The sequence below is a fragment of the Ranitomeya imitator genome, chromosome 1, assembly GCF_032444005.1.
Source record: "Ranitomeya imitator isolate aRanImi1 chromosome 1, aRanImi1.pri, whole genome shotgun sequence".
NCBI classification, from domain to species: Eukaryota; Metazoa; Chordata; class Amphibia; order Anura; family Dendrobatidae; genus Ranitomeya; species Ranitomeya imitator.
The window spans coordinates 349,877,755-349,893,079 of record NC_091282.1 but is presented as its reverse complement, the minus strand read 5'-3'; the positions used below and the strand labels follow the sequence as shown (position 1 = coordinate 349,893,079).

The 15,325-nt window shown below is 43.8% G+C and overlaps 1 protein-coding gene across 1 annotated transcript in view; it reads left to right on the top strand.

Moving 5' to 3' along the window:
- The window catches only part of GAL3ST1 (galactose-3-O-sulfotransferase 1), a 186,101-nt gene extending 171,370 nt beyond the window's left edge, over positions 1 to 14,731 (top strand). The window contains exons 2-3 of the mRNA XM_069760217.1: positions 7,688 to 7,821; positions 12,638 to 14,731. Of these exons, the coding sequence (XP_069616318.1) occupies positions 7,688 to 7,821; positions 12,638 to 13,793 (1,290 nt within the window). The 3' untranslated portion in view covers positions 13,794 to 14,731. The remainder of the gene's footprint in view (positions 1 to 7,687; positions 7,822 to 12,637) is intronic.
- Positions 14,732 to 15,325: the final 594 nt, after the last annotated feature.

Below are 15,325 nucleotides of genomic sequence, written 5' to 3'. Positions count from 1 at the left end.
GGAGCATTACATAACCCAAAAGGCATAACCATGTTCTCGTAATGTCCCTCTGGAGTATTAAACGCCGTCTTCCATTCATCCCCCTCCTTCATCCGAATGAGATTATATGCCCCCCTGAGTAGGGTTGAGCGACTTTTACTTTTTTAGGGTCGAGTCGGGTTTCGCGAAACCCGACTATCTCTAAAGTCGAGTCGAGTGAAATCGGCCGATTATGGCGAAAAGTCGGGGATCGACCGAAACACGAAACCCAATGCAAAGTCAATGGGAATTTTTTATTTTTGTTTTATTTTTATTTTTTTCTCTCTCTCTCCCTCTCCCTCTCCCTCTCTCGCTCTCTCTCCTCCGTCCCTGGACAGAAAAGCTGGTGTTACACGTTGCAAATCGCTACAGCGCACAATCGACAAGATGACGATAGGCGTCCACGCCCCTAAGACCTATATCATCACTCTGCCCACGCTCCTTCATTGGCTGAAAAAATGGCGCCAAGCGCATCATACGAAACGCAACTTTGGCGCAAAAGTCGCGTACCGCGTGGCCGACCCCACACAGGGATCGGGTCGGGTTTCATGAAACCCGACTTTGCCAAAAGTCGGCGACTTTTGAAAATGAACGATCCATTTCGCTCAGCCCTACCCCTGAGATCTAATTTGGAGAACCACTTAGCCCCCACAATTTGATTAAAGAGGTCCGGAATAAGAGGGAGTGGGAAAGAATCTCGGACCGTAATTTGGTTTAATTCATGGAAGTCTAAGCATGGGCGTAAACCCCCGTCCTTCTTCTTTACAAAGAAGAACCCAGCAGCAGTGGGTGATGACGAGGGTCTGATATGACCCTTGGCCAGACTCTCTGTGATATAGTCCTTCATGGCCTGTCTCTCTGGGGCAGAGATGTTGTATAACCTATTCTTAGGCAGTTTAGCACCAGGAATGAGACGTATGGCGCAATCATAAGGACGGTGTGGAGGTAGCTCTTGACTCATCTCCTCAGAGAATACATCCTCAAAATCAGAGATGAACTCTGGCAGAACCTGAGAACTCAACCCGGCCAGCCGAGTGCCCAGGCAATGTTCCTGACAAAACTCACTCCATCTAGTAACCTCCGGAGTCTGCCAGTCTAACACCGGGTTGTGTAATGTGAGCCATGGTAAACCGAGAACTACAGGCGACGGCAAACCCCCCAACACATAAAAATCTATTGACTCGGAGTGCAACGCCCCTATTTGTAGGCTCACCTTACGGACGATCTGAGTGAAAGTCCCCTGGCTCAAAGGTGAAGAATCAATAGCAATTATAGGTATGGGTCTAGACAACTCTTGAGTTTTAAACCCCTGTTCCTGAACAAATCCAGCATCAATTAAATTAAACCCTGCCCCAGAGTCCAGGAAGGCAGAGATATTGAGCCTACTTTCACCAAGATGAATCTCGGCTGGTAAGAAAAATTGTGTTTTACCTATGGAGGAAACTAGTACACCCGAGTTGCCAACCTACCCGCAACCCAGGCTCAATAGTTTTCCGGCGGTTGCCTTCTAGAAAGACACACATTCACAAAATGACCCCTTCTGCCACAAAAAAACATTCACCTCCCTTACACCGTACTACTGCAGCCCCCTTAGAACGAGAAGCGCCACCCAAATGCATAGGTTCTCCTAGAGACTCAGGTCCTGGGGAGATCCAAATCTGAATTACCCTTGAATAGCGGCGATTCATTAAGTCCCTGGCGCAGGCGGCGGTCCACACGGATCGCAAGAGACATAGCTGCCTCCAGTGTGGTTGGTGTATCCTGTAGGGCAAAGGCATCTTTTATCTTATCAGAGAGTCCCTGATCAAATTGACTGCGGAGTGCAGGGTCATTCCACTTTGTGTCAGTAGCCCATCTCTGAAACTCAGAGCAGTACTTTACTGGCCGGTCACCCTGTATAAGGTGGCGTATTGTAGACTCAGCGAGGGAGACGCGGTCAGGATCATCATACACTTGACCTGAGGTTCGAAAAAACTCCTCCACAGTCCGTAACGGCAAAGCGTCAGCAGAAAGTGAAAAAGCCCAGGCCTGGGGATCACCCTGTAGGAGCGATACTACAATTCCAACCCTCTGCTCCTCTGAACCTGAAGTGTGTGGACGCAACCTAAAGTATAATTTACAGGCCTCCCTGAATAACAAATTTGTCGCGCCCCCCAGAGAACCTGTCAGGTAATGCAATTTGAGGCTCTAGCAAAGCTTGTGAAGGTGTAGCAACCCCTGCAGTGGCCACTCGAGTGCGCTGTACAACTGCCGAGCGGAGGTCAGCCACCTCTAGACTGAGTTGCTGCAAATGTCCAGCTAAAGCAACAATGGGGTCCATATTGGACCAAGAAAATTTTTGTGGTCAGTGATATTGTCACGATGTTAACAGTGATAAAGGGGCAGGATGGCAACTGGTACCCGCACCTGTCCCTGCCACTATAATGGGGCCCTGACATTCCCTTATCTCAGGGGTACCTATAATGGTTAGGAGGCCTGAGCCGCCAGGGTATCCCTGTCTCCTGTGTAGGCCCTATCAGTGGCCCCCTCTCCCCCCCAAGGGAGGTGTACTGCACCAGTGTATAAATACGACAATTAAACAGGGTATGCAGACAAGGTAACTAAAATCTCAAACTCACAAAATGCTCACACAACCACAGAGGAAACACAGAGAAGGGAAGAGAAGGAAAAAACTAGGAAGGAAAACAGGTTTAACATGCAACCAAAACAGCAGACACCAATCTCTGTAAATAAACCTCAAAGCTCCTAATGCCACGCTCCTTCCCACTTCAAGCCAGGCAGCAGAACTGATCACTGACAATAGTTGTAGTCAAAGTTGAGTCTATATAGGAGCGGAGATTACAAAAACCAGATCAGCTGAGAGACCAAGCTCTCAGTAACTTCAGTGACAAGGTTTAACTCCTGCCCTGTTGGCACAACAGCCAGGTCAGAATTCAGGAGAAGAGCTTCTGTTTATCGTGTGTGAACGAGGCCCAGAGCGCTGCGTTTCTCTGGAACCTCTCTGTCGCGGTAGCCCCGTGACAAGACTGCTATCAAAGCCACCTGGGCTTCCATAACACCTCAGCAGTGGCACAGGCTGATTGCATCCATGCCACACCGCATTGATGCAGTAATTAATGCAAAAGGAGCCTCGACCAAGTATTAAGTGCTGTAAGATTGTGGTAGCATTGTACATAGTGAAGAGGCAGTGACCCACAAAGTTCCAGCACAAAAGTCTCTTTAATGTGTTTCCTCACGTGTTGCCTCTTGCTGCTGCTGCCAGAACTGCAGCTCCTGCTGCACAGACTTCGTGGACCCGCCAATCAATAGCAAATCCTTGTAACTCCACCGAATTACCGCTAGAAGCCTTCAATCTTCGTGGCCCCGCCGAGCCACAGCAAGCTGTCTTGAAAAAAATTTTCCAGCAGATTTTGCACAACGCAATGCACAATGCTTTGGGATATGCCTCAGTTCACTCTGCCCGCATTCTTTCCACCAAATGTAAGATTGTGGTAGCATCGTACGTTGTGAAGAGGCAGTGACCCACAAAGTTCCAACACAAAAGTCTCTTTATTGTGTTTCCTCACAGCATTAAAGTCCAATTCACACAAATGCATGTAACTTCAGTGTATATTATCAGTGTTCAGTTCACACCAGTTCATAGAAATACATATCATATGGCTTTAGATTTACAGTCCCTAAGCAGGCCAGATTTCCCTTGTCCAGTATCCCTGGGTGACCGCACGCCATATTACAGTCTTCATATACACAGCCTCATATGTTGCAGACACTACACATGCCAGTCCCCTCTGACTAGTTCCCGTGGGTGTCCTGCATCACTCTATCACAGTCTCTTTACTCACACAGCTGTACACAGCCTAGTATATCCTCCGGATAGCAGCCGGACACCATATCCACCTGTTTGCAATTGTTACACATGCTAGTCCTCTTTCGGGCACAGGACATCCACCTCCGGGCACAGGACTGTCCACATCCGTCTCTTTCAGGCACAGGGCATCCACCTCCGGGCACAGGACTGTCCACATCCAACTCCTTTGGGCACAGAACATCCTCCTCTGGGCACAGAACTGTCCACATCCTTCTCTTTTGGGCACAGGACATCCAACTCCGGGCACAGGACTGTCCACATCCAACTCCTTTGGGCACAGGACATCCACCTCTGGGCACAGGACTGTCCACATCTGTCTCTTTCGGGCACAGGACATCCACCTCTGGGCACAGGACTGTCCACATCCAACTCCTTCGGGCACAGGACATCCACCTCTGGGCACAGGACTATCCACATCCAACTATTTCGGGCACAGGACATCCACCTTTGGGCACAGGACTGTCCACATTCATCTCTTTTGGGCACAGGACATCCACCTCCTGGCACAGGACTGTCCACATCTGACTCCTTTGGGCACAGGACATCCACCTCTGGGCACAGGACTGTCCACATCCGAGACCAGTACCATGGACGACTTGCATCACTGTATACGCTGGGGGTGCCAGGCTAATCAACTGCCTGGGTACTGGCACCGCTGGCCTGTGCCTCCATGCATTCAGTCAGCGCTCTGCAGGCCTCTGCACACCAGCACACATCAGACTGACACTGATGAGCACCTCACACACCTGACCCCTGACACACCCATACCTCTTTGTGCTGGGCTTTGGGTACGAAGTGTATTAATCCACCAGAATTATTAAACTTAAGGTTCCTTTCGGTAAATTAGGGTCCAATTTCATTGGTCCACATGAAATCATTGAGATAATCAAACCTGTAGCACTCCCCTGTTCGTTTCCTATACCCAACATATTCTATAAATCCCTGCTTAAGATATACCATTTGCCTGATGACCATGTCAGTAAAACTTCTTTTCCTGTTCTGTCTTGAATATCAGGTACAAGAAATCCTCAACTCTCGGATTGTGAGAGGTTCTCTTCAATACCTCGTTCAATGAAAGGATTATGGACCAGAGGAAAATCATGGTTGTCGTCTAATAACATCAAAGTGACAACTTATTCAACAGATTCCATAGATCCTTTCCAAATAAGAATGGCCCTAAGGGTCCAGAGGCCCCTCATAATAGCGGGGTTTACTGTGCCTGCCCTTCCTGTCTCCAGGCGGAACTGCGCTCTCATCGCGGGTCGGCAACTTTAGTTTTGTGTCCTCTGGGATTTGTATATCCATATGTGCTGGGAGATTAAGAGTTAACTTATGTCTGTATTTGCTCCCTGCTGTGGGATGTGGATGCTTGAGCTGCAGGCTTGTTAAGCTCTTGAAATACTGTGTCTAATGCCAGTTATATTTTGACTAGATTCAGTGAACTTCTAGTTATTTTGCTTGTATTCCCTGTTAACATTCCTGATTTTAACTTTAGCTCATTTTTTAACTACGTTCCTGCCTATTGACTTTGTTCCTGCGCCAACCACCTATTTCGGCTACTGGACTATTTTCTTGCCTCTGATGGGCTTCTTCAGCCAGCAGCCCTTTAGTGAAAGTGGACATCATTGTAAGACTGAATTCCTATACAGGGTTTATAGGGTAAAGGTCAGGGTTCCTCTGGAATTTGCCAGATGGACTGGCTCGAGCCAAGTCTGTCTGAAGTAGCCATTTTTAGCCTGTGGCTTCTGACAGACATTACATATAGTTTACTGCTCTCTGTCTAGGTTATCGTCAGTCTGTCATCATTGACTGTTCTTCTAGGCAAAGAGGGCGGTGCTTGCAGGCTCTATATTTTTTGTTTCTCTCTAAGGCAGGGGACCTCAACCTGTGGCTCATGATGTGTGGCTCACGGCTGCCTGCCAGCTTGGTGCATTGGCACCAGTTTTAGCAAACAAATATGAAGAGCAGGTCTCCAAATGGGTTACTCACAAAATTCCCTATGACAGAAGTACAGATCTGAATGTGTATATTGTGGCCTTGGGGGTTTGGAGATAATTTAAGCATGGTAAGCTGGAGACCGGATGATGCTGTCAGAGGAGGTGCTTGAAACTGATTGAAACATGTATTGTGTATGTGGTGGGACTGATTGATGCAATAATATTGAATGGAGGTATAAATAACAAAAAACTGACTGGCACTTACAAATCAGAAAACTGATGTGTACCTGTGCAAACTATGAGTAGCCATCTGTATATATAACAAACAAAGCTGCACTCCAGCAAACCGGAGATTGCCTCGTCATTGGCTGTTGGGCATGCATGAATTGTTCAAATTATGTGCTAAGTGTCTCCATTTTTTTTATTATCTAGAGCAGTAATGCTATTCATATTTCATATATTTCATATTTACATGCTTTAGCACTATGGAGTGCAACTTTATTTGTTACTGAATGGAGGCATGGTGGGAACCTCTGGATCTTGGTATAGTCCCGCTGTGTAATTTCTGTGGAAAAGCTTTGGCTGTCATTATACCAATAATGGCGGCTCTGTGTTGCTACCATGAGGGGCGCGCGCGCTGGATGTGGCTTGCAACTCTCTCAAAGCTGAATGTGGCTGTCAAGGTCAGAAAGGTTGAGGACCACTGCTCCAAGGCCTCATTACCATAGAGTAATTATACAATAGCCAGCCTCCTCAACTTACACCTTAGGAAAACTAAAAAGTAACTAAGTGACAAGTAACCTAGTTCAACATTCCTGAAGGCATTTTGCAGTTGGGCATGTATACACATGAAAGTGAGCACAAGTATTTGAACTATTCTTCATTAAATCAATTGGCAGAACCTGTGGAATTGTTATTGTTAGGGTAAACACTAATGAATCATTAACACCTCAGACCGTCCCTGGGAATGATTTTTTTCAGTTACCAAGGTGCGTAAGAGGTCACCATCTCCACTGAAGTATCTTACTAGGCAAATTTTATTCAATGACTACTATCATGGTCAATTATTATGTGGTTTTATTGATTTCATTGTAATAATAATAATAATCTTTATTTATATAGCCCCAACATATTCCGCAGCGCTTTAGAATTTAACAGTTTCAAACACAACAGTCATAAGTAACAACGTTAACAATACAATAATTAAAGCGAAATAAAATGACCCTGCTCGTGAGAGCTTATGATCTACAATGAGGTGGGGGAGATACAAAGTACAGGTGTGTATTTACAGTGATGTATTTACAATGATGGTCCAGACATCGTCAGGGGGTGGGGGTAGATGGAGATAGTGAATGGGCTACACACACAAACATAAAATGACTTTGATTAGTAAACTTGATAGGTCGCTCTGAACAAATGTGTTTTGAGCGAGTGCCTAAAACTATGCAAATTGTGGATGGTCCTAATATCTTGGGGTAGAGCATTCCAGAGGATTGGTGCAGCACGGGAGAAGTCTTGGAGTTGGGAGGTACGGATTAGTGAAGAGGTTAGTCGAATGTCATTTGCAGAGCGCAGCGGTCGGCTAGGCCGATAGACAGAAATGAGGGAGGAGATGTAAGGGGGTGCCGCACTGTGGAGAGCTATCTAGACATAAGAACATGAAATATTTACATTAATATCCTAAATGCTGATGATTGTGGATTTTTCAATGAGTTTCTTTCAGGTAGCAGACGAATATGAATTAATTACGTTACTAATTGGTTACAATTTCTCTACTGCATGTATTCTTCATACTGTAAATAGATAAACCAGATAATAGTTATCCAATATCCAGAATAACAGTTATCTGTATCTTCTTTTGCAGATGATGTGTATACAGACCCAGGGCAAGATCTGCCGTTCAGTATGGAAAGGATTAGTCTTGGGAACACTTCTTACCACTTTTTTGATCTTGCTGTATTCATATGCAGCTCCTCCCCTTAGTTTCAGCAGCACAGAGTAAGTAATCTGATTTCAGTTTAAACATGTTAAATGTTATTAATCTTATATATTGCTTATATAATTATAACTTGGACTATGTTCAAACACGTACAAAGCTCTCCACTGTGTACTACATCAGGATTTGTCAGAATCTCTGAAAATCAGTATTTCTACGGAATCATTCACTTCAGTGAACCTGACGGCGTCACTATGGATATGTTTCCATCAGAATACTGTTTGTTTTTTCAGGGATTCTGACAAAAACCGCAAGGTTTTGCTCAGCAGAGAGCTCTGTATGTGTGTAAATCTAGTCTGACTTGACAGCTCACTATTTATTCTGTGGACTAAGTTTACATTTACCCGTGATTCTGAAAGCAGATCTATCACCAGATTTCACAATGCGAATTGCATACATTATTTAATAGACATTAGCCCCACCAGCTGTGAGAGATTGGTTTCATAATGTATGCGGTTTGTATGGTGAAATCCGGTGACAAATGTGCTTGAACAGAAGCTGGGCAGAGATCAGGAGTGCACTTATAATACCTATACAAAGGCCATATACAGGTCCTTCTCAAAAAATTAGCATATAGTGTTAAATTTCATTATTTACCATAATGTAATGATTACAATTAAACTTTCATATATTATAGATTCATTATCCACCAACTGAAATTTGTCAGGTCTTTTATTGTTTTAATACTGATGATTTTGGCATACAACTCCTGATAACCCAAAAAACCTGTCTCAATAAATTAGCATATTTCACCCATCCAATCAAATAAAAGTGTTTTTTAATAACAAACAAAAAAACCAACAAATAATAATGTTCAGTTATGCACTCAATACTTGGTCGGGAATCCTTTGGCAGAAATGACTGCTTCAATGCGGCGTGGCATGGAGGCAATCAGCCTGTGACACTGCTGAGATGTTATGGAGGCCCAGGATGCTTCAATAGCGGCCTTAAGCTCATCCAGAGTGTTGGGTCTTGCGTCTCTCAACTTTCTCTTCACAATATCCCACAGATTCTCTATGGGGTTCAGGTCAGGATAGTTGGCAGGCCAATTGAGCACAGTAATACCATGGTCAGTAAACCATTTACCAGTGGTTTTGGCACTGTGAGCAGGTGCCAGGTCGTGCTGAAAAATGAAATCTTCATCTCCATAAAGCATTTCAGCCGATGGAAGCATGAAGTGCTCCAAAATCTCCTGATAGCTAGCTGCATTGACCCTGCCCTTGATGAAACACAGTGGACCAACACCAGCAGCTGACATGGCACCCCACACCATCACTGACTGTGGGTACTTGACACTGGACTTCAGGCATTTTGGCATTTCTTTCTCCCCAGTCTTCCTCCATACTCTGGCACCTTGATTTCCGAATGACATGCAAAATTTGCTTTCATCAGAAAAAAGTACTTGGGACCACTTAGCAACAGTCCAGTGCTGCTTCTCTGTAGCTCAAAAGTGGCTTTACCTGGGGAATGCGGCACCTGTAGCCCATTTCCTGCACACGCCTGTGCACGGTGGCTCTGGATGTTTCCACACCAGACTCAGTCCACTGCTTCCTCAGGTTCCCCAAGGTCTGGAATCAGTCCTTCTCCACAATCTTCCTCAGGGTCCGGTCTCCTCTTCTCGTTGTACAGCGTTTTCTGCCACATTGTTTCCTTCCAACAGACTTACCATTGAGGTGCCTTGATACAGCACTCTGGGAACAGCCTTTTTGTTGAGAAATTTCTTTCTGGGTCTTACCCTCTTGCTTGAGGGTGTCAATGATGGCCTTCTTGACATCTGTCAGGTCGCTAGTCTTACCCATGATGGGGGTTTTGAGTAATGAACCAGGCAGGGAGTTTATAAAAGCCTCAGGTATCTTTTGCATTTGTTTAGAGTTAATTAGTTGATTCAGAAGATTAGGGTAATAGGTCGTTTAGAGAACCTTTTCTTGATATGCTAATTTATTGAGACAGGTTTTTTGGGTTATCAGGAGTTGTATGCCAAAATCATCAGTATTAAAACAATAAAAGACCTGACAAATTTCAGTTGGTGGATAATGAATCTATAATATATGAAAGTTTAATTGTAATCATTACATTATGGTAAATAATGAAATTTAACACTATATGCTAATTTTTTGAGAAGGACCTGTAATACTAGCTACATAAAGATCAACTTTGTGTATTATTAGTGCTAAAAACAAATGACTTTGCTGCTGCGGGGTTGTCCGATGCTGCGGGGGGGCTCTGCCGACATTTTGTGAAAGGCCAGGGCCCCCCGCAGTTCCATGGTTTCCTGTGCGGTGGACTCCGGGAAAATGGCTGCAGGGGGGGGGGGCGGCGCATGCGCAGATGGAGATCTCGGCACCAAGATCTCGGGAGATGAGATCTCAGCGCTGAGATCTCATCTCCCGAGATCTTGGTGCCGAGATCTCCATGTGCGCATGTGCCACTCCCCGGTGGCCGTTTTCCCAGAGTCCACCGCACAGGAAACCATGGAACTGCAGGGGGCTCTGGCCTTTCACGAATTGACAGCACCGCCCCCCCCCCCCCCCCCGCAGCACTGGGCACCCCCGCAGCAGCACTGCTGGGCACCCGCAGCAGCACCGGACACACGTCGGAACGCCCCCTCATCCCAGCCTGCGGCCTGCAGCATGACCCCACTCCTGCCTCCTCCAGAATAGATCCTGGGACCCTGCTTCACCGCAGCCACCACCCCCAGTAAGCAATAAGACAATAAGAAGCACCACCATTTTATTAAAAAAAAAATTCTATTTTTCTCTTCAAAATTTGGGGTGCATCTTATAATTTGTAAAATACGGTATTTAAAATGAACTCAAACAGGGTCTATGTCTATGGAGGCTGGTAATCTCCAGCTATATGTCTTCACAAGTTTACCCCTTAATTCCAATTATAATGTCCATATTTTTTGTATATCTTATTTTTCTGCTAATTTCTCATTATACAGTTAGGTCCATATATTTTTGGACAGAGACAACATTTTTCTAATTTTGGTTATAGACATTGCCACAATGAATTTTAACAAAACAATTCAGATGCAGTTGAAGTTAAGACTTTCAGCTTTCATTTGGGGGCATCCACATTAAAATTGGATGAAGGGTTTAGGAATTTCAGCTCTTTAACATGTACCACCCTGTTTTTAAATGGACCAAAAGTAATTGGACAGATTCAATAATTTTAAATAAAATGTTCATTTTTAGTACTTGGTTGAAAACCCTTTTTTGGCAATGACTGCCTGAACTCTTGAACTCATGGACATCACCAGACACTGTATTTCCACCTTTTTGATGCTCTGCCAGGCCTTCACTGTGGTGGTTTTCAGTTGCTGTTTGTTTGTGGGCCTTTCTGTCTGAAGTTTAGTCTTTAACAAGTGAAATGCATGCTCAATTGGGTGGAGATCAGGTGACTGACTTGGCCAGTCTAGAATATTCCACTTCTTTGCTTTAATAAACTCCTGGTTGCTTTGGCATTATGTTTTGGGTCATTGGTCGTCGTTTCATACTACAGATGGACAATCAGTTTGGCTGCATTTGGCTGGATCTGAGCACTCAGTATGGCTCTGAATACCTCAGAATTCATTTGGCTGCTTCTGTCCTGTGTCACATCATCAATAAACACTAGTGACCCAGTGCCACTGGCAGCCATGCATGCCCAAGCCATCACACTGCCTCCACCGTGTTTTACAGATGATGTGGTATGCTTTGGATCATGAGCTGTACCACGACTTCGCCATATTTTTCTCTTTCCATCATTCTGGTAGAGGTTGATCTTGGTTTCATCTGTCCAAAGAATGTTCTTCCAGAACTGTGTTGGCTTTTTTAGATTTTTTTTTATCAAAGTCCAGTGTAACCTTTTTATTCTTGATGCTTATGAGTGGCTTGCACCGTGCAGTGAACCCTCTGTATTTACTTTCATGCAGTCTTCTCTTTATGGTAGATTTGGATATTGATACGCCTACCTCCTGGAGAGTGTTGTTCACTTGGTTGGCTGTTGTGAAGGGGTTTCTCTTAAACATGGAGATTATTCTGGGATCATCCACCACTGTTGTCTTCTGTGGGCGCCCAGGTCTTTTTGCATTGATGAGTTCACCAATGCTTTCTTTATTTCTCAGGATGTACCAAACTGTAGATTTTGCCACTCCTAATATTGTAGCAATTTCTTGGATGGGTTTTTTCTGTTTTCGCAGCTTAAGGATGGCTTGTTTCTACCCGCACAGAGAGCTCCTTTGACCGCATGTTCACTTCACAGCAAAACCTTCCAAATGCAAGCACCACACCTCAAATCAACTCCAGGCCTTTTATCTGCTTAATTGAGAATTACATAACGAAGGGATTGCCCACACCTGTCCATGAAATAGCATTGGAGTCAATTGTCCAATTACTTTAGGTCCTTTTAAAAACAGGGTGGCACATGTTAAGGAGCTGAAACTCCTAAATCATTCATCCAATTTTAATGTGGATACCCTCAAATGAAAGCTGAAAGTCTGAACTTCAACTGCATCTGAGTTGTTTTGTTTAAAATTCATTGTGGTAATGTCTATAACCAAAATTAGAAAAATGTTGTCTCTGTCCAAATATATATGGACCTAACTGTATATGGTATCTCTATGCTTTATTTTGATAACCGCGAACAAGGCCTATGTCGGTCGAAACGTTGGTTCTGTTGTTTATGTCAAGTGTGTTGTTGGTTATCACAATAAAATACAGATTATATCTTTGGAATCGCCTACAGTGCCTCAAGCTTTTTCTATGCTATGTTAATTGGACTAGTTATTTAATGTGTAAAATATCTGTTTAATTGTAAACTTTTTTTTGTTCTCAGAGATCCTACATCTTTCCAGTGTCATCCACCTGCGCTACCTAAATCCCTGTTAACCAAATCCAATTCCACTGCGAGATCTGACCTACGATGCCTCCCCCACCATAATCTTATGTTTCTTAAAACTCATAAGACAGGTAGCAGCACAATCCTTAACATCCTGTTCCGATATGGAGAGAAGCATAGGCTCCACTTTGCCTTTCCACGAGGTCGTAATGATTTTGACTACCCAAGCTATTTCCAGCGTTGGCAGGTTGAGGGATACCATCCTGGCATATGCTATAATATAATTTGCAACCACATGCGATACCGCCATTCAGAGGTGAATCTGCTGATATCCCCAGACACCATGTTTGTCACGGTGCTGAGAAACCCAGCTCTGCTTTTTGAATCCTCATTTCACTACTTTTCACATGTTGTACCTTTAACTTGGAAGTTACCAGGTGCTTCAAGTGAGCAGAAGATGGACACCTTTCTGCAGAGCCCAAGAAACTACTATGACTCTGGCGGATTCAATGCTCACTACTTACATAACTTGATGACATTTGATCTTGGTTATGACAATGAAATGGATATAGAGAAAACCAGGGTATCAGACTTACTAAATCAACTTAATAGCCACTTTCATTTGGTCATGCTGTTAGAGTATTTTGACGAGTCCTTGCTGCTATTGCGTGACTTAATGTGTTGGAAAATGGATGACATACTTTACTTTAAACTGAATGCCCGGAAAGACACTAGTGGTTCACGTCTGAGCCGAGAGATGTACCGACTAGCCCAGGAATGGAATGCACTAGACACACTTATCTACCAACATTTCAACGCAACATTCTGGAGAAAGGTTGAGAAGTATGGAGTGGAAAGGATGAAAAAGGATGTCCTAGAATTAAGGCACAGAAATGAAGAACTTAAACAAGAATGTATAGCAGGAGGTGGCCCAGTAGATGCTAGCAAAATTAAAGAATCTGGGCTACAGCCATGGCAACCTTTAGGACAAACGTCTATTCAAGGATATAATCTCAGAAAAAACATTTCACCCAAGCACAAGCAGCTGTGTTGGAATATGCTGACTCCTGAAATACAGTACATGAGTCGGCTGGGGGCAGACTTGTGGGTCACACGACTATGGGGTAACATTAGGGGACTGCTGAACTGGTAATTGGTGGGTACGAAGGAATTCATGTGCTGGGACTTACATACAGTATTTCAGATGACCGTATATGTAAAAATGGAATATGAGCAATCTGGTATCCAAGATAAGAACAGGATGCTAGGAAATGAAAAGCTTTGTGATTTTATATTATATATAACCTTTAAAATATTTTTCTAGAATCAGTATTTTTTGTCAGGGTGTGTAAACTATGGAGCCCAGACAGCTTCTGAACAGGGTATCTTTGTACCAATGAAACATTGAAAAAATCATTAACTGTGCACTCCTTTCAATTTATAATGGCTCAGACTGAGTCACTTCACATGGACAGCTGGGAGGATTTTATGAATTTATGAAAATAATAAAAAAATTGCTCTTTCTGATGAGAGGGGTGGATAATGTATCTTTATGGTCATGTATGAGGCCCCAGCTCCAAGACTAATTACACTTATGGCTTATTTTGTCTTATTTTATTGACACATGGCAGCCCAATAAGGTGACTATCCATTAGGAAGTCTTGTTCTACTGTCACATTAAGGTCTATAAAATAATAATAATTTTATTTCTATAGCGCCAACATATTACGCAGCACTTTACATTTTAGAGGGGACATTACAGAATAACAATAAACACATAGATCAAAACAGATACTAAGAAGAGTGAGGGCCCTGATCGCAAGCTTACAATCTATGAGGAAAAAGGAGAGACACGAACGGTGGATGGTAACAATTGCTTTCGTTGTTCGGACCGGCCATAGTATAAGAATCGGGTGTTCATGTAAAATGACCTCATTTTACAATTGCAATTTGAGATTTTATATTGCGTTACTGTTACAAGAGACATACAGTAGTGTGAACATTTTTTTTCCCCCTTCCTGATTTCCTATTCTTTTGTATGTTTGTCGCACTTAAATGTTTCAGATCACCAAACAAATTTAAATATTAGACAAAGATAACACAAGTAAACACAAAATGCAGTTAATAAATAAACATCTTTATTAAGAGAAAAAGAGATCCAAATCTACATGGCCCTGTGTGAAAAAATGATTGCCCCCCCAAAAAAATATATATTCACTGTGATTTATCACATCTTTGAGAAGCTGAGTTCAAATTCCCTAGCCACACAAAGGCCTGATTACTGCCACAACTGTTCTCAACCTTCCCAGGAGTGGTCGGCTAACCAAAATTACCCCAAGCGCAGCAATGACTCAGCTAAGAGGTCACATAAGACCCTACAACAACATACAAAGAACTGCAGGCCTCACTTGCCTCAGTTAAGGTCAGTGTTCATGACTCCACCATGAGAAAAAGACTGGGCAAAATGTCCCTGTGTCTTTGTTCTTATACCTTGTCTTGTTCCATTACCTTGTCTGAACTTTGTCCTACCTCTGTCTCCTTGTCTGTGTCTTCTTTCCCTGCAGTGCCTCTCTGCCCTGCTCTCGGCTCCGCACTCTGCGACCTTGCTTTGCTTCTTACCCTGCACTCTGTGCCTTTGCTCTTGGCTCTGCACTCTGTGCCTTCACTCTGCTCTTGGCTCTGCAC